This window comes from Fringilla coelebs (genome assembly GCF_963513975.1).
Source record: "Fringilla coelebs genome assembly, chromosome: Z".
Classification (NCBI taxonomy): domain Eukaryota; kingdom Metazoa; phylum Chordata; class Aves; order Passeriformes; family Fringillidae; genus Fringilla; species Fringilla coelebs.
Genome location: NC_140031.1, coordinates 16,930,308 through 16,956,520, shown reverse-complemented (window position 1 = coordinate 16,956,520; position 26,213 = coordinate 16,930,308). Strand labels below are relative to the sequence as shown.

General features: G+C 37.3%; 1 protein-coding gene across 3 annotated transcripts in view; it reads left to right on the top strand.

The window, feature by feature from the left end:
- Positions 1-24,126, top strand: part of ARL15 (ARF like GTPase 15) — a 227,875-nt gene extending 203,749 nt beyond the window's left edge. For 2 of the 3 annotated variants that reach the window (XM_084224669.1, XM_084224670.1), the window contains one exon: positions 20,310-24,126. In XM_084224669.1, the coding sequence (XP_084080795.1) occupies positions 20,310-20,462 (153 nt within the window). In that variant the 3' untranslated portion in view covers positions 20,463-24,126. The remainder of the gene's footprint in view (positions 1-20,309) is intronic. The other variant, XM_084224671.1, reaches the window with a different exon arrangement.
- The last annotated feature ends 2,087 nt before the right edge of the window (positions 24,127-26,213 follow it).

The window sequence follows — 26,213 nt, the reverse complement described above, 5'->3', positions numbered from 1 at the left end:
AAAATAACAAAATATTATTTGTATAAACTTAGTTTTACTCCATTTTAAACCCACTGAATTTGTGGGTTCAAACTTACCTAAAAGGAAAAAAAAATTAACACTTAATACGAGCATATCATAATAATGCAAAAAAGTTGAGACATGTAGATGAGAAAGCTTACTGTGTTTACAATGTAAAATTCATTTTAGTAGTAAATACTGGGAAATAATTTTAAAAATCCTAATTTTTTAGTAATTCTAAATCACTGTAATTTTCTGCTTTTGCACATTTGATCTGGGCAAGCTCAAGAAGTTGGCCCATGGGAATCTGATCAGATTTACCAAGACCAAGTGCTGGTGCTGCACCTGGATCAGTGCAGGATGGGCATGAACAGCCCCAGAGCAGCCCTGCCCAGAAGGACTCGGGGTGCTGTGGCTGAGAGGCTGCACATGCCCTGCCATGGCACTCACAGCCCAGAGAGCCAAACGTGTCCTGGGCTGCACCCAGAGCAGGGTGGGCAGCAGGGCAGGGAGGGGATTCTGCCCCTCTGCTCTGCTCTGCTGAGACCCACCTGCAGTGCTGGATCCAGCTCTGGGATCCTCAAAATAAGAAGGACGCCAGCTTGTTAGAGAAGGTCCAGAGGAGGCCACCAAGATGATTGGAGGGCTACAACATGTATATTATGTGGAAAGTTAAAAGAATTGGGATTTTTCAGTCTGGAAATGAGAAGTCTTTGAGGTCATCAAATTGTGTCCTTTCAGTCCCTGAAGGGAGCCTAAAGAAAGATGGAGAGGGACATTTAGAAGGTAATTTTACAAGGTAGTGACAGGACAAGAGGGAACGACTTTCAACTGAGAAAAGAGTAGATTTAGAATAGGTATTAGGAAGAAATTCTTTGCTGTGAGGACAGTGAAGCACTGGAACAGGTTGATCAGACAAGTTGTGAATGATCCACAAATGTTCAAGGCCAGGTTGGATGGAGCTCTGAGCACCCTGAGCTAGTGGATGGCATCTGTCCCCATGGCAAGGTGGCTGTAAGTACAGGATGTTTAAGGTGCCTTCCAGCCCAGGCCATTCTGTTCATCTAAAGAGAAATAGGTCCTCCTTTGTCCTCCAAGGAAACCAACACTCTACACCTTTTTCTGTTGTTCCTTCCCTGTCAGTCTAACTTTTGGCTAGCTAATTGAGTGCAAATTTGGATGCATTCACTCCTCTGTAAGGAATTGATTAAATAAGCACTAATAATGCCCCATGTTTTCCCTAAAGACAAGGGGTTCTAAGGGAAACCCAAAAACATGTTGTAGCTCCTCACCAACTCACCTGTGTCATTCCCCTTCTGGGGTCATAAGATGTGCCAGATCCGGGTGCTGCCAGAGCCTGTTTGTAAGTGAGTCTATTTTAGGAGGCAGTTTCTGTGTAGAAATGACAAGTTTCCTGAACTTCTCCAAGGCACAGACTCAGAAAAGAACAAGTCTGAGCTGGTGTGAGTTCCTAAAAAGAAGTGTTGTTTTTCTTCTGGCTAGCCATTACCTGGCTGAGCTTATTCCAACATACTTGGGACGGGGGTGGCTGGGAAAAATTGGAAACAATTGCTTGCAAGTCAGAAGTGAAGTATTTACCCATTTGAGTGGGACTGCTCAAAACTGGTAATCAAACACTTGGTGAAGTAACTTGCCATTTTAGGATTGTAATCTTGCTGCTTTCCATCTGCAAAACTGGGAAAACAGTACTTATTTAGCTCACGGGGATAGATGACATTTCCTTCATTAATATCTTGGGCATGAGATAGTATTCTTGCACAAAACTCTTTAAGAATTCAATCGTGTTTTTGAGAAAGAGACCTATTGTAATTTTTGTCAATTCTAAAGCTTCTTTATGCCTCCTTAAATGATGCCCAAACTAGTGGGCACCATTTAGATGTGGGCCCCCTTAGAATGAAACCAAGTGATACAGAAGTAGAGAAACCAAATTTGCTGAACTCACAGTGCTCAACAGTTATGTTTATGTTAAAAAATACTCCAAGAGCTGAATTTTAATTTCTGGAGACATAGTTCAAATCTTTTACCTTCTCTCTATATATGATATATATGATTATCTATCTAGATGTTCCTTTAGCTGAATATTAGATATTACAACTGGGTATGAGGATGGTAAATTTTACCGTATTGTTTTATTAGCCATACTTTTAAGGTATATCATGATGATGATATGCATTTGTCAGTGGTATTGTTGAACTAGAGTAAAGTGGATGGTTTACAGTTGGTACTTGCATTAATGAGTAAGCATGAATTATAAAAACACCACTCACATTGAAACTTTTCCAGATTCAGGTTGGCCTGAAAGACAGGGAGTAGTGTGGTGTTCCTTTATCTCAGTACTATTTAAAAAATAAAATTTTTTAAACCCAGGAGTATGACCCAAAATACGGACTTTATGGAATGAAAGATTTCAGCTGAAATGAATGGGAAACACTGGAGAGAAAGGAGTAGCTGTGATGAAGTGGAGTTTTTATGCAATAATGGCTGACCTCTTGCAATTTCTAGTAAACAAAATTAATCTGAAACTAATAATGATCTGAGCTTTCTGATTTGAGTTCTGTGTCTCTTCCTCTGCTTCTAATGGAATATATATTTATTTTGCTGTCTGTCACCTTCACCATTTCTTCTTCTATTCCTACCTTCCTGGTTTCTCTTTTGAGCTGAATTCTGGAAACAAGAAAATGAGAAAAAATCAAGCAACCAACCAACCAAAAAACCCAACCAAATAAAAAGAAAAAAATATCCCCCAAATAAACAACCCACCTGCACTTAAAAATCGCCAACAAAAAGTCCCAAAAGAAACAACCCCCCCCAAAAAACCCAAACAAAACCCCCCCAAAAAACCCAAACCAACCAACCAAACAAAAACAACAACAAAATCCCACAACTGCACAACTGTGTAGACCTCTTAGCTCTCTTTTATTTCTTTTGGGCATACTTGACTTGGTTTTAATGTAAGCCCACAAATGGAGCTCTAGTCACCCTTTGTGACTCCAGCATTTGTGTAGGGCTTCAGTCCTGCAGCATTCACCTTTGTCCCTGACTGACATGGACCACTCTACTGCTACAGTTAAATTTGAATAGAAAATAAAGTAGACTTTGCTCATGGCTAGTGAATGCTGAGAAAACTTGCCTCCCTTATTCTAGGTGGCCAGTCAAAGCTAAAGTGGTGGTCATTTAGCTATGGAGCCTGGGGAGTAAACTTTTTCCTATTTGACTGCTGTTGATTCGCCAAATTCTTGTCCTCCAGCCTAGCTGCAGCTGAATATTTGGTTGTCACTGGCAGCCAAAGGTGGGCTGGCAGCTCTCCAAGTGAAAGCTCTACTTTGCCACATGTATTTTAGACAAGTTGAGTCAAAAGGTTGCTGGGTCTTTTACTTTGAACTTAAATACGGAAGGAAGTTAGAGGGCTTTCTGGGAAAGCCTCTTCAAGAAGTTGGGCATAACTCAGCTTCTTTAGGGGTTACAACAGGAGTACTCTGTATGCAATTTTTGATTATCATAATCTGTTATAACAACCTTTAGTTTAGCGCTTTTTTTCTTTGTTTGGAAGCTAATGTCAAAAAATCAATTCCTCAGTCAATAGAAAAGAACAAAACAGACTTTCCAAGGTAGAGAATACATGGAAAATAATGAAAGTTGTCACACAATTATATGTGGGGTACTTTTGCAGTACAGACAGCTTTGGAAAGTGGAAAACTCCTAAAGGTGAAGAAGAGCAGTCACCCTTAGGCTGTCAAACACCTCAGCTGTATGTGGCTGTAGGAAGTTTTGAAAGCACAGGTGTGTTGCTGTGTCCATTTGCAGGTTGGCAACAATTAGCAACTGGCTTAACTACTTATTTGCCAAAAAATTTATGCCTTTGTTGTTAATTATAAGTAGGGTCAATAAGTTGTTTTGGTTTGTCAGAACAAGCTCTGCTCTTAGCAGTGATACTGATGAACTGCAGCTTTGTAAATGTCATGGGAGAGTGCTGTTGTCCAGACTCCTGCCCCTCTGCTAATTCATAGCTCAGTCCACTGTCAGTTTTTCAAAAGAGCCTGGTTTTTTTCTACAGTTCTATAGTTCCACAAATTGTATCTGTACTTGACTAATGGATTTGTTAAAGTGTCTCCTTTTCATGGATTTGTAATAGCAAATGGTCTCTAATACATTTTTAATTAGTTGATTAAAATTAAATTATTAATTAGAGATTATCCTCTGTGAAGCAGAAGAAATTATGACAGGAGTAATCAAACATTAATTACTGAAGATTTTGCTTATCAGCTGTCTGCTGAGCGTGCTGTACTTCAGGTGTGTGATAGGAATGATGCCTTTTCAAAGTTATGGAAAATCAGAGGCCAGACAAAATGAAGAGAATAAAAAGCAGTAATACTTATTGAAGGGCCTTCAGGTACATTTAGGACAGACAGAGCCCACCCAAAAATTGATGATGGGTCACGGGTTTTTACACTTTTATAAGTTCAGTCCATTTGCATATTGGGAGTTAATCTCCAATTACAGCTTCAGGTAATGAAGTCATTTACCCCAAGTTTGCTCCCCCCCCAGCTCACTTTTGTTTGTATTTCTCAGGGCCTGAGAGAGTGAGGTGTCCTTGATTCCCAGGCCTAGAGAGGAATTGTTTTGTTTGACCAAAATGTGAAGATAGCAGTTAACACTGAGTTAACACTGAGTTAGTTAACACTGATAGTAGTTAACACTGAGTTCAGAGTTACACACTAAAGAATTACAGGATTACAAATATAGGAAAATATAGAAGCTAAAATCCTAAGGCATCAGGAAAAGTAGAACTTTTCCATAACTTCGACTCCAAAATAGGTAACCATACCTCAATCTGTTAGAGCTGGAAAATGCTTTTTTCACATATTTTTTTTAGTGATACTGTTTTGAGGAGCATATTAACCTTCCATGTGTATTGTGCACCATAGTTCAAGATTTGTTTAATATTCATCAGGCATTATAGCGCTATAAAATGGAGTGGTTTATAGAAGGCGGTATTATCTTTCATGGTACAAGACTGGTGGCAAATCTCCTTTAGATTTTACTTCTGGGATTACCACATTGTTGATTCCCTTTGCTTTCACCTCAGCTTCCCTGGTTTTGGTAGTTGGCTGTCAGTGCAGCTCTACATCATTGGTTTTTAAAAATCATCTGGGGAAAGATAGTGTGCTTTGCTTGTTTTGTACATGAGGAGTCATAGAACACATACATTAGCAAGGGATTCCAGAAGTTAGAGTTTAAATTTAAACTATGAAGATTTTCTTTTTGAGCAAAAAATCACCTGCTAATCACTAGGACAGCCACATGAAAAGCATTCAAGTATGAACAGTCTGACTATACCAGTGACAAATAACTTGAAGTGTTTTCTGAACTAAGAACTGTTGTCCTGGATAGCCAGAGAGCTGAGCCATTCCCAGGTGGACTTAGAAGCATCCAACCCAAATATGAACAGGAGAGTTAGGTTCCAAAATAAATTATTAGGAGTAGACATTTGTAGTAGACAAAGCCAAATATGTTTTTCCTCTTCTGCTTTTATATCAACAGATGATGGAAGTTATTTAGTTTATACTGAAAATGTTGGAATGTGATAGTCAAGCAGAGTTGTCACACCTGTGTTATGCTTTCCTGGTTGTCTAGACATTCCAGCCTCCGTTCATTCCTGTGGATCTGAATCCATCACCTGTGCTTAATACTTATGTCTGTTGAAAAAAACTAAATACTCCTCCAAATGGTATGTCAAGAACATGCTCTTCTAACTTCAAACAGGCCTTTAATTCTCTTGGGTTATGTGAAGTATATTGGTGTCAAGATAGAAAGATTACTTTAAAGAAACCAGGTGTTCATTCTCTGAGATTTTTTTTATAGACTTGCCCATATATCTCCTGCTGTTTTCAGCTACATCAGCACGAAGAAGCATGTATTTTTGACTGTGGTGCTGCAAGCTTTTCAAACATATCTATGAAAGATGCCATACAGTTTGTTGTAGTGATTGTATGTCCTCCTTTGTTGCAATATGCCTTGCATTACCTCAATTTCCTTCTCTTGAAAATGAATCTTATTCTATCTTCAAAAAGTTAAATTTATTCTTTGAGTTTGAGACACTGATGCCACAGTTCACTCCTCTTTTCCTTACCTCAGTCATCTGTCATCTTTCCAAAGCTTCAAAAATCTCAAGAGAATACAATGAATGTCAAATGTGAGCAGAGTGCTGTCTCAGTAAGTTTGACCTGATCAGGAAAATTTTCTTCTTTTCTTCTCTTTCCTTTTCACCCGAAATGACTTCTTCAGGAAACATCCAATCTTTCTGTAACTCAGTGGATCAAAGTGCTGTATTGTTGGATCTTAATCACATATGAATGCCTCCAGAAGGGATCAGAGCTCTCTTTGTTCATTAGAGGCTTCTAGGCCAAAACCAGTGCCAGCAGCCATAAAGGAAATATGTAGACCTCTGGTCATTCAGTGAACCATGTCAGTCTAGGTTTGACCCCAACTTCTTTGCACTGGCTTCCTTCTGCAGGAAGGTGGCCTAGATCATGGCCGTAAAATATATTAATGCTAGCAATTGTAGGCAAAGGCATTTTTTTTTTGTCTGTCTTTTTGATGTCTCTGCTAATTTTTCTCCTTGCTGATTCCTTCTTCTTAATGTTATCAGCTTTAAGCACAAACTAGGTTCAAAATGTTCCAGGTTTGTCTGTGTCAGACAGAGTGTGATCTACATCATTGTGGTGTCATAGTGTCGTGCAAAGTGTAAGCGCTAAGTATTTGCTAATGCCAAAGTGTAAGACCATAAAATTTGGGGTTTTTTTCCCATAAAATTTGTTTCTGTTGTGCTGGGTGTTTTGCATATTGGTACTGGTTATAGGTAGATGGACTACTCTATTAATAAAATTTTTTTAACGAGTGATTTTATTTCTTTATAGCCCATCAAGATATTAAAAGAGCTTGACAAGACATAACAGTATTGCATAGGACATTACCAAGACATTGTATTTCTCCTTTTGCTTCAGCCTTTTTGGGCAGCCATTTTAATAATAATGTCACTTTATGTTTTTATGTGATACAAGCTGAGATGTTCTTGCTTGCAGACTAAGGTGTAGTTGGTATGTAAAGTGCAATCCAGTACCTTTTTTACACTGCTATATCAAGCATGAATTAAGTGCATAACTGATAATAAACTTAATATCTCTGAATGTTTGTAGTGAAAAGAAAATAGGGAATGAGAAGTTGCACATTAATCTGGATATTTGTATACAAACATGAGTGTTGTTGTTTATTGGATTATCTGTCAGTTACTGACATGCTTTAAAATGTCATCCAGTGAAGAAGGCAAACCAAACAACTTAGCTGATCAATCATATACTCTGGATACTGAAAAGAAAATTATTGAACTGTTCATGTTTGCCCTTTAGATTAGAAAATTCATTGGGCAAAGTAAGTGACAGTGTTCACAGAAATAAGGATTGGTTTATATATATACATATATGTATGTATGTATATATGTATGTATGTATATGTATATATGTATATATGTGTATATATATATATGTGTGCCTTGTGAGTGTCTGGGCTATGTAACTAGAGCAGTATAACTTCAAATGTAGTTTCATTGGCTTTTTGTCTTCATATACTGTGTCCATAAAAACAGACACGGCTAAAAGGGAAAGAACTTTGTGTTTTGTTTAACAGTTCTGGTAAAATTCAGAGAAGTCAGATATGTCAACTTTTATTTAAAAACTGAGTATTCAAATCCTACTAGAAGCATTATGGTCTTGCATATGTTTTGTATGAAAAAAGCTCTCTTATTGAGAATTCAATGAGAATTCTCTCTCAATGAGAATTGCTCTCATCCCTTCCACAAGAACAGCTGAGATCTAATCAGACCACTGGACAGTGGATTTTTTTAATAGGATCCAGTTGTACTTGTTTGTCCATGCTTGTCTTCAATGTAAACCCAGGTGATTTAATTTATACCTTCTTTTTACTGATGAATACTGTTAATGCATTTAAACTCTCGTGAAAGAAACAAAGAAAATTTTTTTTTTGTTTTCTCTGACAAATGTCACTGTTCAGTCTTGATTTTTTCTAAGTATTGTTCACTTTTCAGTATACTCTTCTTCAAAAGTTGTCAAGTCCTTTTGCAGATTCATGCTTTCTAGCTGGCAAACATCAAGCTGATACACTACCAGCTGGACTGGAATTTTTTTTAATATGAAGTAATTTCTGCTGTCAAGGATTAGACATCTTTAGAAGCAGGATGTTTTATTGCTTGTAAATCATCTAAAGCCATTTTATATGGCTGATCTCTACTTACCCTCTCCAATTCCTGCTGCACTGCCTGTGGTCTGACTGACATGATGATGACACTGCCCTTTCTATTAATCTGTCTGCAACTGGTCTTATAAAACAGTGTGGCGGGTGGCACTCTTCACTGCATGTTGAGTAAATTGCTGTACAATGTGCAAATACTTATTTATTTGAAGTCTTAAGAATTTAATCCCTCTCCAAAACAGTGTTGCAGTAGGCAGCATTGCATCTTTCCCCGCTTTTCTGGAGCAATGTATAAAACAGTTTGTGATGTTAATTTTTTTTCTTTAAGTGTTGTTAGTGCTCCATCTTGTAAGGAGGTGATTTTTTTAGTGAAAGGACAGTTGGAAACACTCATTATTAATATTTCAAATTCAAGTTCTTTACCAAGTAGACCTTAGTTGTTATAAGTAACTAAAGCATCTGAATTATTAGCAGCATACCATTAGTAAACTGATTCACTATAAAGCAATTGAACCATTTTTCAGTTATGGAAGCAAACATAAAACATTAGTTTGCAATTTCTAGTCTTTTCAGTAAAAGTGGCATGATCTGTCTGTTTATATAGGACTGTACTAAACATTCAAATCTACAATATTATTGAAGAACGTATTTTTAGTGGTGGGTTTTTTAAAATATATATACTTAAATTCATTACCTCCTTGCAATGATTTCTTTTTCTTTGAAATCTGGACCATGTAAAGCTGAAAACTGTGTCCTTGAGCTGGAGATTGAGGAATATTCAGTAACCTGTTGCTAGTTATCCCCTTATGCCACCCACTGAATAACAGGCATAACAGGATAGTAATACTAAATCTATCTGGAAGTGCCAAGAAAAAAAGCTATGGTATAGTGCTACTTTCAGACTATAGAAAAATCAAAACTCAGATTTATTTTTGGTGTTTATGGTTGAAAGATGTTCTATTTGTAGTTTTATTGCCTTTGTAATACTTTGACAAAGTAGTTGCACAGGCAGTGGTGATATAACAATAGATAATGTACTATACATCTTGGCATAGAAATAGCAGAATAGTTTAATCATATTAAGCCTTTCAATTACTGCCTCACAAATGGCTATTTGTTTTTGATGGGTTTCTTATTCAAGTAACCCTTGACCTCATAAAATACTAAACTCATACTGCAACTTACACTTTATAATGACAGATTTTTCCCATTTTCAGTTTATGCAGTTAACTTGTATCAAGTTTAAAAATAATGCTTTAAAAGAATCAATTTCATGGTGAATGCATCTAGTCAAACAACTCATTTAAACAACATCTTACTCGTGTGTAGCAGACCGTTTTACAAGTAACTGAGAGTTTTACAAGCCTGTGTTTCAGACAGGATAATTGGTTGTTTCTCATATGTGAGCCTGAAATTCAAACTTGTTAGCTTCAATATGCAGAACCTTTCCGGGCTTGGTAAGTAGTATTTAGTTAAGGTCTTTTTAGCTGTAGACATATATAATAATTCATTATCAAGAAGGGGTAAAATGGTACCAATTTTGAATATGTTTTGTAAAGGCTAGTGGTTATAACCTTTTTGTTTGTCACTAGTAGTCAGCAAACTTAGCCTATGATTTCTAATGTAAACTCAATTAGGAATTGCAAATGTGCAGATTTCTGACTTGTGTTGAGTGCGGGAACTTCAGAATTTAAAGAGGTGATTTTACTTCTATTAGATCCCAAATTTGAATAGATTGGTTGCTTTCTAAGGAAAGTGGAGAATGCTTAGAAAAATCTGTTGCATTAAGATATTTTAGTCAAATGATATTAATCTTCTCATCCTCATAAAAATTTAGAGCCAGCTATACATTTGCTATACTTGATTTCATCTTCAGTGCAGTGCTTACCCCAGGTGTAATGCAAAGGCCCGTTGGCAAATCTGGCAAGTCACATCCAAAGGTGGAGGAAAGGAGCTGTCTGTCACCTTGCAAAAGCCAGGTTTCTCTTTTTGCTAGAATCACTTGACAAGTACCTGTTTTTGTTTTCATTGGTACAGTCGTGATAATTGGGGCATAATCTGCCTTTTCAATGACTTTAAAGGTATTACACAGTTGGAGTCTACAAAAGAAAGCCTTAATTCACTTAAAGTAACAATAGCTTTATTACAAAACCTGTTTTACGCTCCTTCAATATTATTTTCAGTAGCTCTCCTTTAAGAAGACCATAAATTTTACAAATGCTGTCAGTTGGAGTTTGTCCTTGCAGAGATGATTTTATAAGGGCATGTGGTGATAGGACAAGAGGGAATGGCTTTCAAGTGAAAGAAAGCAGGTTTAGATTAGGTATTGAGAAGAAATGCTTGATTGTGGGGAAGGTAAACATTTGAACAGGTTGCCCTGAGAAGCCATGGATACCCCATCCTGAGAAGTCTTCAAGGTGGGATGGGACTTTGAGCAACCTGGTCTATTGGAAGGTGTCTCAGCCATGGCAGTGGGGTTGAAACAGGATGATCTTTGAGGTTCCTTCCAACCCAAGCCATTTTATGGTACCTTGGGGCTGGTTTGGATTTTTTATGTCATGGTTGATATCCTTCCTGAGGTATTGGTGTATCTCTCTTCATTATTGTATGTGGAACACTTGATCATTTAATCTCTTTCCTTGAAGTGTGGATCAATATAATGTAGGGAAGTGATCTCTCAATGCAGTAAAGAAAAATATTCATCACTCATTCTCTTATCCCTTCCCATGGAATATTTTTACCAAAACAACTTTTCAGAAAGGTAGAATTCCCTGCTGCAACCTACACTAATGGAAGGAATAACTCTGGCACTTTACCTTTAAGTTCAAGAGTCAAAAGAACAATACTCTTCTTCAGCATCTCGTTGCATTCACCTGTCTTCTCCAAATCCATCTGGTCATCCATGTCCTTTCCAGCACGACTGCTGCAAATCTCAATGCAAAATGGTTTGCTAATATTACTTCACATTTACTTGACTTAAAACATCCTGTCTTGCTGTAAAGTGCTCACTTTTCCCCCATATATATGATTGCTCATGCATATCTTAGCATTTTAGGGTTAGTGGCAGATTTGTTTTGCACATGCATGTTCTCCTGTGTACAGGACCGTGTCTGGATTGAGCTGTGTAATTTTTCTCTTGGTATCCTTGTGCATTATTAAGAAATCTGAAAGCAGTGAGGGGGGCCTTACTCAAGCAAGCCCTGGTCGGAGAACCTGGAGAGTTCTGCCATAATTCTAGGTGGAGAGTTAAAAAGTATCAAAAAATAGATGAGTCTGGAGCTGCCTGGAATAGTAGTTTAAAGTGGTGGCTTGCTGTGAGTTTGGAGGCATTAATCTTCTCAGAGACATGGATCTAGAAAACACAAAGTACAGACTTGCATCTTCTAACCACAGGGCAGAAAGAAATCCTCAGAAAGAAGTCCCGCAGAAGTTGCTGGTGCTGGAGGAGCTGGGAAGGTCACAGAGCCTGTGGCATTCTGACAGCCAGGAACTGAACCTGGCAATGGCATGGTCTCTGGGAGCAATTTTTACTTTACAAGTATTTTATGTAAACTTTTTCGAATGGATTTATTACACAGTTTCTGCTTTTTAACAAGAAATGGTTAATTGCAGATAGTTCAGGGCTTCTATTGCCTCTATGCAGACTTTGCATGAGAAATAGTTCTCCCATTGGCAAAACACCTGCGGGGAGGTCGGAACCATCCTATACTAACATGCTGTGCTCTGTACCTGATGAGGAGCAAGGGAAATAGGCACAACTACTGCCTGTGTCTGCTGGTGGGAGCACACACCTCACAGAATCACAGCTGCTGCTGAGTGACTTTTCTTTTGGGCTCAGTCTGACTGTTAACGTGGAACAGTGTCAGCAGTGTGAATGTGAGGAGCCAACCACAAAGCCCTTAAAAATCCTGCTCTTTGCTGTTGATGCAAGGGTACATGTCCATACAGTGTTTTGGTGCTTTGCAGACGTGGGCACAGTATACAGAAGTTATTTGTTCAAGTGCTAGATTTGTGTACGTGTTCAGGCAAATGCAGATGAATCATCACATATGCACTTCTCCAGAAAATACTGCTTATCTGCTGTCAGGATAGAAAACATGCTATTTGCAGAGAGAATGTCATAATAAGGATTGATCTTTGGACTTCTCATTACTCTAAAGGTTATTTTGACACTCAACATCTCAGGTAAACTTTTTTGGGTTGGGGAGGGCAAAATCTCAATACTTGTGTCTCAATGTTGTTACTAGTTCAAGCCACAATCTGTAGATAAAATGAGAATATTTTGCTGCTGAAATCAGCATACTCTCTCAGTAGTTTTATATTCTGAAGTAAACCATGAGTACCTGCAGTCTATTTAAGAAAAAAGGATGCTATAAAAACTCTAAGTCTCTGAAAGATGTTTCCTAAAGGTCTTGAGTGTTGAGTCTCTACTAGTTATTTGAATTCCTTAAGCTATTTAACTGAAGTTATAACAAAAACAAACTTGAGTCAGAGATCGTAGAGAGGAGATGACTGGTGCTATAGTAAAATCTTTCAGTAGATTTCCTGTAAAATTATCTTTGGATATGTTTCACTCTATACTTTTTGTTAACAGATTAGAACAACACTAGTAACTTAAACGAGTTATCCTAAGGTTAAATTGATCTTATATGCAATCAGTCATTTTCAGTACAGAGTAAGAATATACTAGGATGTGCGAAGAATACAAAAAATAGAAAATTATCCTTATATACAGCAAATTGGCAATTTTGTGTCTGTGCCCTATGTGGAGGAAGAAAGATATGTGAATTTTAGATGTCCTCCAAATAGATATCTTTAACCAGGGCTAATTTTCTGCATTACTCTTTAAGATTTTAGATTCTAACACTTTATATTTAAGTACGTAACTGTCAGACAGTGTCTGTGGCAACCCACAGTACTTAATAAAACTCAGTGGGTAAGAGAGATAGCAAAAGGAGCAGTAACCTAAATTGATGTTTGATTTTCAGTTCTGAGTAATTCTTTGAAGTAAAAGAAAAAATTAAAGTGGCATTAAAGAAAAATATTTTACTATGCTTTCATTGCATGCATTTTTGTACATTATCCTCTTTTCTGTTTTTGTTTCCTTTATCACTCGAGATGTTCTTTCACTCACTCTAGGGTTGGATAATTGTGGGCCCTTATCTTGTTTTTCTGGTTATATGGTTATATGAATCTTCATCTGGAAGTCTGGTTTTCCCCATATAGGTATGCTGCTGCTCTTCTCGTGTTATTTAGATTTCTTCCAGTTGTAAGAAAAGCACATGCTTATATGAAAGGAATATCCTGCGTGAAAAAGACATGGAAGGCAAAGTATAGGTGTATGTTTTTGGCAGCTACACTACTTACTGTTTCTTTCATACAAAATAAAGAATCTAAAAAAAAAAAATCTAATGCACTGTAGTGCACTGTTGTGTAGCACAAAGAGTGTGTGCAAAGAGTTGATGGATTCTAGTAGCTTCTCAAAGCCTATTTTTGCTTCCATCCACATACAAATCTCAGTGGTACTTCTGCAGCCTCTGCAATTTTCTGTCCTCACTCTCATCCATCTTATTTTTCCAGACCCAATGTAACATGACTCTGTGTATCTGTAAAAAAAAACCACCCCAACTTTTCTGTTTTAAAAACCTTCCAGCTCTTTAGCTCACTCCCCCTTTTCTTGTCTCCTGCTTGCATTTGCCAATACTCTGTGCTCTCTGGAATAGTGTGGCTCTGTGGATTTGTCAGGCATCCTATTTCTTCATTCTGAATAGTTAGTTATCCTCTTTAAAATGCATTTCTTTCAACTATCACTTGTAATCTGAAAAGTGTTGTGACTTGTGGCCACTGGAGATAACAAGGATGGAAACGTGCACAAAGCACTGTGTACATTACTTTAAGTGACTGTATTCCCCTTTGTAAAGACTTAGAAGCCAAAAATATCATCCAGCTCTCTTACAAAGCTGAGTTGGATGTGTTTCAGGTAGTCTTTTATAAAAAGAAAAATCTTAAAAAAAAAAAAAAAAATTGGAAAGCTGTACAAACTAGAAATACCCATTTGTAAAGCATTCACCACTACTTGTGAGATGTACTAAAAAGCCTCTGTTGGTAATAGTTTTGTAATCTTGTCTAGAGAAATTGCTTATCCTGCTATGACACAGAAATGCTGAAGAAGACAGACTTATTTTTTCTTTTGATTTTACTTCAGCAGGTTATATTTTAAACTTTAAAAAAAAGGCAGCTCAATTACGTAAATCTGATTATCATATGTACTTAATGGACTCATTGCAAATTTTTAACATTGTGCATAAAGACTTTTGGATTCCTTGGCTCAATAAAGCTGGTGAGCAGTGAAATATATATCCTCAAAGAGCTAGAATATAAAAGCATTTCTGTTGCTGATAGTGTTGTTGGACCTCAACTGGCATTCCTGGGAGTAGCCCTGTGCATAGGTTGCTCCAGGCCACAGCACATCACCATCCCCTCTCATCAGCTGAGGCACTTTCATTCCCCTCCCTGTTGTGTAAGAGATATTGCATATGGAATCAATAAACATGAGGTACAGGTGCTTTAGGAGGAGTGCTTATGATGCATAGGTGCATTACAAGGATCCCTCTAGACAAAGATGAGATCACTGTTAAGAAGAAGCATACGGGCAGGCATACGTGAAGGATCTTTTTAGGAGAAGTGAAGTGTCTCTGTAGGATGAATAAATATTACAAAACTTTGGCTGAGAGTTGTGCATGTTACAGCTGCTCTGGTCAGACAGGAGGTCCTTTTTAGCCAAGTGGGCTGTCAGATAAGAAGCTTTCTAGCCGATTTTTCAAGAAAAGCATGGACGTGTAAACTCCTGTATGACAGTGGATTAAACTAGTTGATTTAAGATTAAGTGGCTATCAGTCCACTCTACACAATCCTATAAATCACTGTACTCAGAAAAGAGCCAGCAGAAAAGTTCATGTAGCAGCTCAGGAGGCTGTGCAGTTTGTAGTCGAGCACACCGACATCAGCTAGAGTGGATTTCAATTTACTTTTTAGCATCAGTGGTGATTTAAGTAATGAGTTCTACTCTATGGTTAGTAGGTCAACATTTGTGGTTTCTATTTGATTTGCCAGAATTTCCGTTCTTTTGTTTTCTCTTTTCTTTTTTTAGACATGACTTCTTTTACCTCTAATGCCATCCTTTTCCTTACTGCAATTGGTGAAAGCTTTTTTTGTTTATTTTAAAGTCTTCTAAAGCAGTATAAATATACTCTGAGCCTCTAATTAGGGTATTTTTTTTTCTGTGCCACCTGCAAGCATTTTACTTTTTTAGCTGCATAGTTAATTTTCTTTAAGTTACAAATTTTATGTAGTTTCCCTTTTTAAATCTTAATGCTAAGTAAAGTACTCATGGCTTTTTTTTTTCTTCTCCAAATATATTGAATTTGCACAAGAATTGTTAAAGGCAGCTTGTCTGTTGTTTGTAGAAACAGCAAGCAAAATTCCCTCTCTCTGCTGCATCTTCTAAATGTTGTTCTAAAAAGCAGATTTTTATGAAGTCTGAAAAAATATTATCAGCATCACAGCTCAGTGAAATTTTACAGTGTTAATAAGGGCTACTCCAAGATCCCAATATTACTTTGTTTCTCGTCCATACAGATTTGGAATGGATGAATGAACCATGTCTTTTGGTTAATACGTGGATTCAGCAAATTAGATTCTTTTAGTTCAATTCAAACCTTCATCAGTCACCCTTTTGCAGTAATAATTGGTAAATCCTTTGAAAGTCTTTCAAAAAATTTATTCTAGTGGGGACACTGACAAGACCAGGCAGCCTTTGACTGGATATAATACACATTTTGTTATAATTTTTTTGTCCCAATAAAATTTTTCAATAAAAGAGCAATGAATGAAAAAGTATTTTATTCATTAAGTTCTCCATTTACCAGCCTGGTAATATAAGTGACTATCTGAATTTTGTTTACAACAGATTAGTCACAGTGAGATAGAAGCTTTTCTGTGTTGATGGAATTTGGTAGTATAATTTTGAGTTTGAATGAAAAATAATGCTTTCAATCAGTTTTTCTTTTTTTCATGTTAAATAATAGAGATTACTCTTCTCATATATTAGATCTAAGTTTTCCTATCGATCTTATGTTCACATGGGTGGTGAACTGACTAGATGATGAAGTTCATTAATAGAACATAGAAAAGCTTTCAGCAGGGCCTGGTTACTCAGCTTACGTATATCAATTTAGTAACATCAGTTCCACACTGCTCTGATAATTTACACCAGCTGAGGTTCTGGGCACTGATCCTTTTTATTGTGTCTTGACTTTTCTAGCACGTAGGTTAAGCAACATTTGATAACCATATGTTTAGTGTATTTTGCCAGTAGAATAGGACTTAGAAGGTGGAGTGTGGGAAGAGTGGGAATTGCATACGTGTATTGTTAGATTTTATTGACTTCAGAATGTGGCATAAATACAATGTCAGGTTCTCTATAAAACAAGGCCCCCATGTGCAGTCAAGACATACAGTGATATCCTATGAAAATTACTAAAGTCTTGTATTTAGATTTAATTGGTTGTATTTTCTTCTAAGATTATATGTTTAAAAATTTAGTAATCTCAGAGTAAAGCCTTGAAAATGCCAAGCCAGTATGTAAATGTGCATCTAATGCATCAGACTTCTGAAACATGTTGGAGTCTTTATATTTCACTTCAGCATCCATGAACAGGCAGAAAGCTTTTCACAGTTTGTGCAGAGGGGAAGACAGAAGAGCTTCTCTTAGGAGCTCACCCCTTTGTGCCAGTGTGATTGAAGGGAGCTGTAAAGTAGTAATTGCTGATTATGCAATAACTAACTAGTGTGTGAATATTCAGTGAATTTCAGCTTTCTTTGGACACTTGGGAGATCAGTGTACATCCTCTTAGGAAATCTGCAGGGAATGAGTATGGATGATGGTCAGTGGGGCAGAAAGGAACTACAAAAACAAACATGGATGGAGAGCTGAGTGCATTCCAGTGGAAAACTCATCTGTATAAAAAGAATTGGGCATCTGGTTGTGTCAATCTTTTCATGTTTCGTCTGTTGCATGTAAAAAATGGTTCTTTTCTCAAGTCTAAGGAAAGTACTTGCTTTTAGAACAGATGAATTCTTCTGAGTTGACAGGAGAAGAAGTTACAGTAAATTAGAAAATATTTGGGTCTGCAAACTTCTTTCTGGAAGTTTCCAAGTCCAGAGAGCCTGCTCCCAAAACCTTGAGGTTTAGCAAACTCCATTGTGGTATGAAGTTTAAATGAGGAAGTTTAGTAACACGCCACAAAGTGTCCCTTGGGTTGTGAAAAAATCACTTCTGTGCTACTTCTGGTTTAGTTAGTCATTATTTGTAAGCCAATTAGTGTTATTTTTCTAGTTTAATATTGGACACGAGTCATCTAGCAAATCTATTTTTTTTTTTCTGCAGAAGGTATGAATGAAATAACTCTTACTTGTGAATATAAGCGGTTGTGCTTCCATGCCAGTATCAAACCCTTACATTTTAAAAACAACCACCTAACAAACACATTCATTTCAGCATTCATCTAGGACCTATTACTGCAGATACTCTGAACTATTCCTTAGTGGGAAAAATGATGACAGCACATCACTAATTTAGTAACATTTTGATTACACAGATAGAAGCAGAAAAAATACATGTTGATCAACTTTGTGTATCCAAATAATTTATCATCAAAATTTGTTTCACTAGATCTGTTGGCATCTGGAGTCACAGCTCAGCTTAAAGGCATTGTATTTTCCTTGGCTAGAGGCGACCTTGGTAACTTGTGTTGTATTTGCCCACAAATGCACAAGACTCAGTGCTACTCGCTGCCATCATTTCCTGGAGCATGTGTTTCTAGTTTTAAACCCACGTGCTGTCCTTACAATGGAATGACCTTCCTTCGCATGGCAGAGCCCTGATCCAAGAGGCTGTGTAAAGAAGATTGTGGACGGACTCCAGTCAGCTCCAGGGTCTGATGGCAATAGTCTTCCAGTAGAGGGGGTGTGGTGGACATCCTCTGGGTTGTGGTCTGACACATTTTAGATTACTCAGCCATATTTGTTAGCTTTACACCAGCAGGCAGCTCTGTGCTCTAGCTGCGCTGACACCTTGCTTTGTTATCCTTCCGTGCAGCTTTTGCTTCCTCCCCTCGTGTGACAGGCAAGGAGGCTGCTGCTGGAACAGGCAATAGAGCTTCCTTACCCTGCTTTTCCAATACTGTGGTCAGTGCCTTTAACTCTGCTGCTGGAAAAGTTGCAATACATCCCTTGTAGATATTAGTATTTTGGTTTTTATGGCATATAATTGTACCAGCGTATCAGATACTGGTGTGGCACTGAGATAGCAATGCTAAAGATTTGGTATGTTGCTATTAAAATACTGGTTTGTTGGAGCCCCATTTATTTCAACTTGTATGTTTTCTAGATTTGTTTGAGGGGAAGTGAATGTCAAGTACTGTGCTTCGTTTTCAAATGTTTATGGTACAATTCTACTTCAATGAAGAGAGATTTAAAATTTTTCACAGTGTTGTTTCTGGGTTAGCAGAAATTCTCATCTCAAAACCACCTTTTTTTCCCTAATATTTGTTATTAAACATTCTGGTTGAAATTCCTTTCTAAAAAATAAGAAAGCCTGCCTGATCATGGTTGAATTTTGTATTATGTGAGTTGATACAACTCAGCTTGGTTTTTTTCCTATTAGAATTCATTAATAGATAAACAAAAGTGTTGTTTATCATGAGACGCTACGAGAGCTACACAGAGATGTTGCAGTTTGTATGGGCCATTTTTTTTGAAAGCCAATTTTTTTTCTTTCCTCTTTTCATTCCTTCTGCACATGGCACCTTACACAGTGTGGCTCCAGTTGCCTGTCTAGGGCCTCTACTACCTACCATGTTGTGAGTAACCATTCCTGTAATTGTGCTGCATATTTACAGCACAGTCTCTGCTAAAAGAAAATTAAGAGTATTTTGCAATAATTACAATGAACAAAAGCGTGCAAACTAAGTCAGGGCTAAATATTTCTGTTGATATATGGACAGTTGCAGGAATCAAGGGATGTAGTTTTGGATGTAAAAACTAAAATTCTATTGGACAAGTCAAATTGTAGAGTAGGCTGTTGGGTCAAATACCTTCAAAGACTAAAATTTTAATGAAAAGAGTAAACTGTGGACCAGTATAACCTGCGGACTGCTGTTCTCTTCTAAGAGACATCAAAAACTTCTTTTTGATATTGTACTTTCTATTTTGAAAAGTGATTGGAATATACTACCAAATTAAAGTCTTTCCTTTCTCAGTCTTTCTGGGTCTGTATTTGTGTCTTGACAGTGGTTGCAATGTCAGTAATGATTGGTGTTTCCAAGAAACTGCATCATGTTTCATGTATAATACTTACTACTATCCTACTAACATTAGTGTGTTAGTCTTCTATGTTTAATTTTAAAAAAACTAAGTAATTTTGGAAGAATTTTTATTTTTATTGGAATTTCTTGGTCACAAAGAGATGCTGTGCTATAGCTCATGTTTGACTGGAATGTTTAGGATCTGTAAATTTTTTATGTTTAATTTGGGAAGTTGCAGTAGTATGGTGACAAATTCTATATCTTAAGTGTTTACCAATAAGAGTATAATGAAACATACATTTTTAACATAGAAATGCAAACACAATTTCTTATTTACTTTTGCTGTTTTGGATATGTTTTTGAGCACATATTTTATGTGCTTTGCTGTTTGCCTCATGTCAGTACAATTCTTCCTCAGACCTCCCATGCTGTTAAATGTATGGGTAGAATGGTAGCTTCCAAGCACCCCTAAAGAAAACACTTTCAGGTCATGTCATATAACCTGTGTTATAAAAGCAGCTGTGGGTAAGATTCTAAAAATGAATATCCAGATTTTTTTACATGTTTTTGTTCCGTTTAGTTTGGTTTAGGTTATTAGATGTGAGACAGAGAGTTGTCATAATATAATACATTGGTCTCTCTTTTTTTTCTTAATAGATAAAAAAATATTTTGAACTTGAGCCACTTGCACGTGGAAAGCGCTGGATTCTTAAACCCTGCTCCTTGGATGATATGGAGGCAGTAAAAGACAGCTTCTCCCTTCTAATAAACTTGCTAGAAGAGAGAGACTTCGAACCTTCAAGAATGTGAAAGCCAAGAAAAGAAGAGGTTCCCACGCATCGCTGTACCTGCTCACTCTGTCACAGCTTAATTACAGTGTAGTATCAAGGCTGAGCTGTGATATGTTGTTCATACAGAGTTAATGCAGAATGTCCTTTGGTTAAAATAAATGTTCTGTGAATCAGGTACACAGCTATTTCCAGTAAAGTTGTCTGCACTACTGAAGTAGAAAGTTCCTCTTTTGTTTACCACTATTTCTGCACACTGCATGTTGCTTTCTTGCACCGCGATCATCCTTGGTAGAAAAATTTACACGCACAGAAATAACATAGTCCATAAAGGAGGAATTCCACGTGTTACCTTGAATTTTAAAAATAAGTAATGTCTAAAGGATTTATGAGTCTAATTTAGCTTGTTTATTGACCTCACATTACGGAAAAGCACAGCCCTGAGAACCTTAATATGATACCTAAAATGCAAGCAGTTTCATGTTAATGCAAAGGTTATTCCTGAGGTTTTACTAAGTGAAAACACAGTTGAGGTAGTGGACTCTACAAGGTAGTTGAGTCTCTTCTAAAGTCACTGCAAAACCCTGCCAGAAGCAGTATGGTATTTTTCTGGAAGTTTGCTGAAAAGTAAATTAACAAACAGATGTGCACAGATAACAGTACTTGGGGAAATCAGCTGACATAAACAGGTGATCTAAGTAAAAAGATTTTTAGAAGCATGTGAAAGGTTTTTGAAATATACAGAAGTTGAATAAAGTAATAATTTTCATTGAAAGTAGTTTTCCATAAGAAAAGCAGAGCAAATATCTGTTAGTTCATCTGTGGAGGCTTTATTGCTAGTTAAAAGTATAAGTGATTTTAAATACTTCCTTTATCACTCATTCGTAGACTACTACTGTTATTGTAACATTGCCAAGGCATCTATCCAGTTGTTAAGGGTCTTCCAGTGTTTGTACTATAAGCTTCTCTTTTCAAGGGGATTATATCTTGTTCTTTCAAACTTCCTCTGGCCTAAATGTTACTTAGAAGATGAAAAAGTAGTCATTGGAAACAACATTTGTAATACATTTAGAAAAAGTTGATCTGGGTCACGTAACGCTGTCCACTTTTCCTCTTTCCGTGTTTTCCCCACTAAAACCATGCTTTGGCTACCTTTTGTTGATTTTTAAAAATCCATAATCTGATTTTGCCCATTGAAGAAACGTGCCAGGCCACTGGTTCGCAGTGACAACAGGGTATGTGCAGATCAGTCACTGGACTGGTGCACGCCTTGAATGCTGTGCCTTGCACATTCAGCTACCCTTGTGCATGAGTGTCTGCAAACACAAATTCCAGCGAGGTGTCATTAGTTCCTCATCAGCTCTGCTTCTGTCTTGAAACACACAATGCCTTGTTTTCGGGCTTTAAGCAACATTTCTTTCCACTCTGAGCATTTATCTTCCGTTTGAAGTTTATTGTAGTTTCTTGCTAGTTTATTTGGGGATAAGAAAATAGTAAACATCAGCTTTTGAAGGCTCATAAAAGCCATTTCTCTATTAATTGTAATTTTGCTCTTTGTTAAACAAAATGTTTCTCATAGATATTTTAGTTTACTTTTCAATTTCTATTAATTTCTTGCATTGCTCCCACTGCTGTAGCTGCTACCTATTATCAAAAAGAAGCTGGGATAACTGGTAAACTCCTTGTTTAATTTTGAGATGGAATAGGCAGGAAGCCTGAAGGGCATGTCCTTGCTTTGTTTTCTGTTCTCTTTCCTGTCAGGTCAATTGTCTCACTGCTAATACTCTTGGAGACAACCAAGAACTGGAATTGTTCATTTTAAAGAACAGAGGAGCCCTGCTTTGATTCAGTTCTCTCTGCACACTTTAGTCAGGACCCAGCTGCCCATCAGTTTCTCTTGTGAGGGCTAAGGAGGTTCCCTTCCCTGGATTTAAAGAGGAACTGGATCTAATTTACATTTCCAAACTCCCTCATTGCTGACATGAGCTTAAAGGCTACAGAGTCCCCAGATTTCCACAAGGTCCCCAAATTTCTGTTCTATTTAAGGACAGTGAAAAATGAGCAGGGAGGAGGAGTAGGAGCATTATTTCCAGAGAAAGCAGGCAGTTTGGGGAGGCAGAATGAGGGATTCCAAGCTTTTACTGCTTTTTCATTGGCCATGAGAAGATGTGAAATAACATATTTTTACTATTTTCCATTGCTTTTGTTTAGTTATGGACCAAAAGGTACAGGAAGTGAAAATAAGCCCAACTCTATTGCACTCTTGAAACTGTACTTATTTCTACCATCAGTGAGTTTGTCTGGTCCAAAAACTTTAGCGTCTCCAACTTTTGGTCGTGATCTCCTGGCTATGCACTGTTTGAAGGTGCTACATAACTTACATGGAAATGCCCAAGAAGTCCTTGGTAATGTGGTTTTGGAGAATGCCAGTGGCCATTTAGACTAGGATCTTTTGATACTTCAATGATTTTTCTTTAGGCAAATGTCAACTGCACAGAAGCAGTGATTTTAATTTTCAGAATTATTTTAAGTATGCTTTTTCTTGCTAATATAGTGATCATTCCTCATCACAGGTTGAAACAATACCTCATAACTGCTGAAGGCTAAGACCAACACTTTACTTTGAATGTAGTACTTCTGTGGTTTTGTGTTGTAGATGGACTTAATGGATGTGTACCTTTTAAATGTCTATAAACAACTTCACCTTTTTATGAGGGGATAACAATGTTCATAGCAGCTCATGTCACACTTCCTTGTCTGTAGTGTTGTTGAATGCTCTGGCTATGGTAGAATATGTAAGCACCATGCAGTTTTTAGATAACCAGTCTTAACTGCTTTGGGGTTTTTTTTGTTTGTTTGTTTAAATCTTTTCACATGTGTTTGTCATTTAGGTGGAATAAACTTGGGCACTAGGCTCTACTTTCCATGCAAGTTCATTAAGGAGTGAACATTGTCTTTTTAAAAAAAAGATATTGTGCTTTAATGTTCTTTAGCCATCTGTTAAATTACTTTGTGTGTGTGTGTGTATGTGTGTGTGCCCACACTGGGCTTCTTCTCAGACCTGTGGCTGTCTGCGGTGTCTCAGCCGTCAGAATGAAAACATTATCAATCAGTATCCAACAACAGCTGGTTTTGACAACCTTCTGTCTGCTGCCTAATGCTTTACAACTCATCAGTAAGGCTTCTTTGTCTGCCCGCTCTGAGCTGGTAATTTTAACTGCTTCATGTTGTGTCCTGTACTTGTACTTTTAGCATTTGTATGGCTTAAAAGTTAAGTCTTAGTGGGTTTTGATATTCTTTCTTGCTGTATAATGCTCCATGTGTATCTTAGCTTGCCTATTCAAATGCGCTATACAAAAATCTGTGATGTATTATTTCGTTTAACTTCTTGCATTTCATTATATTTATAGAAGTTGCAGATTTTTGTACCGTATTACTTAATACAGTTGCCTTTTTGTAATGGCAATTAATTTATATTACAAAAGTTTGTATCTTTACTGTAGTCGAAAGTATTAGTTAACTGCCATATTATCTTGACTTTATACTAAAAATACAGTATCAACAGAAGTTGACCCAATCAAGTGGTCAACTGCTGACATGGGGAACTTGTACTGTTTGTGATTTATACATGATTTCCACTATCAAAAAAAAAAAAAAAAGAAAGAAAAAGAAAATAAAATAAACACTGTGTAGAACTGACTTGATAAGTTTTTGTTTCTTGAGTAAGTAACCAGTTTGGGAGCATGGAATATTACCTTGATGTGGATTCTTCAAGATAAATTATTTACTCATAAGTGAAAACAAATACTACTGTATAATTACTGGTACCTCATACATAGTTGCAAATTCACATACATATGTATGAAATAGAAGCTTCCAAAATCAGCTGATTTCTTCCACAGCAAGATGTTTTTACTCTGGAAGTACATCTGAAAGATATTGCAGGTTTATTGGTGAAACAGGGGTTGGAATAATCCCTACACAATCACTCCATAATATTAAACTGTGGGACATGTTTATGGGAATAGAAATTCTTTTTAAATAAATGACACGGCAAAGTACATATACAAAACAGAAGTTACAGAAGCTGAGCAAAGGAGTATATTCTGGGAAAAATAGAAGCTTGCTGAAATGGCTCAATGTTATCCTGTCAAGCACTCTTTGAGTAGAAGGTGCTCTCACAATGCAAGTTGGAACAGCTGATGGAGGAACACCACTGCTCAACCAGACTGGAGTTGATAATGCAGTTACGGAGGTATGCTTTTCTCAGGTCACTGTTTTTTAAATCTGCCTCTTGACCAAGACTAGGAATGAAATGAAAGATTTGTAAACTGAGAATTCTTTTTAATTCTTTTGTTTCATACTAATAGAAACTGAAAACCAGCTAATCATGCCTCATTTGATAGCTCTTAAAAGAATTTTCGTTAGCTCATTACCCCTTTGACCTAATAGTTCAAACAAATAAAAACATCTGTTTGTGTCAGCTGTAGGGATAGTCATCCAGGGCCCAGGTTAACATGAGGATAAGAAGAAGTCCCATATCCAATATAAAAACAAAAAACATACCTTTTTCAGCGTCTGTAGTTGAAAAGGACACCTGAAATCAAGTAGGCTGTACTGAATTCTGTTAGGGGAAGAAACTGAAGAAAATCATTACCCTCTTCAATCATCTGCCCTGATGAGTGAACTGACTTAATTTCATTGTGTGGGTTTGACTGAAGTTTAATTTAAATAGTTCTGAGACTTTTTTTCTTAATTCTAGCTGTTTATAACGTATTTTAGCTTTTATCACAGCTATGTTTAGAGAAGCCAAAATAGGATATATATAATGCTTGTTCATTGTATATGCATTTCATAGGAAAATGCAATATGTGGTATTCTGGTGGGCTTAATGGTGGGTTTAATCATGTTCAGCACTTCCATTTACAATGTCTTAAATATACCTTGATTTTTTAATCACCAAGTGTCTCTAGGAAGGGCAGATTTGTGAATGTCAGTAGAGGTACTAACAGTAGTCTGTGGGGCTCCAGTTACCTGTAGCAATAAACTGGGAGAGAACAGAAGTATTCTAATCTTGTCAGGTTTAATCTTGTCAGGAAACCCAACTGAAGTAATCAGCAAAAGGCCCAGCATTGGGTTGGGATGATTATGGCAAGAGAGAAGACACTCTTTGCCTGAAAATAGCCTGAATTGCCTAATAGAGTCGGGAGGAACCCAGAAGGATCACTGAGTCCAACTCCTGGTCCTGCACAGCATCATCCCCGAGAGTGCTGCCATGCTCCTGAGAGCATTGTTCAGAGACTTGAGCTCTGTCCTGCTTGGTTCTGTGACCTCTTCCCTCAGGAGCCTGCTCAGGAGGGCTCAGGCACCCTCTGGGGGCAGAACCTTTTCCTGATATCCATCCTAAACACCCCCTGACACAACTCCAGGCCGTTCCCTCAGGTCCTGGCACTGGTCACTGGTCAGAGAAGAGATCAGGGGCTGTCCCTCCGCTTCCCCTCGTTTGGAAGTTGTAGACTGTGATGAAATCTCCCCTCAGTCTCCTCTTCTCCAGGCTGGTTTTGGTAAAGACCTTATTTGTACAAAAAAGCTGTTGCAATTAATTTCTAAGCACAGAAACATCCTCACACATGAAATAAACTATATATATAACTATATAGATGTATTTGAAAACCTGCCCACTTGCTAAGGACCAAGAAACATGAATTGTACCTAAAAATGACAACAAATAAAACCAGCCACCATAGCACTTTTTTCATGTATCACCTTGCAA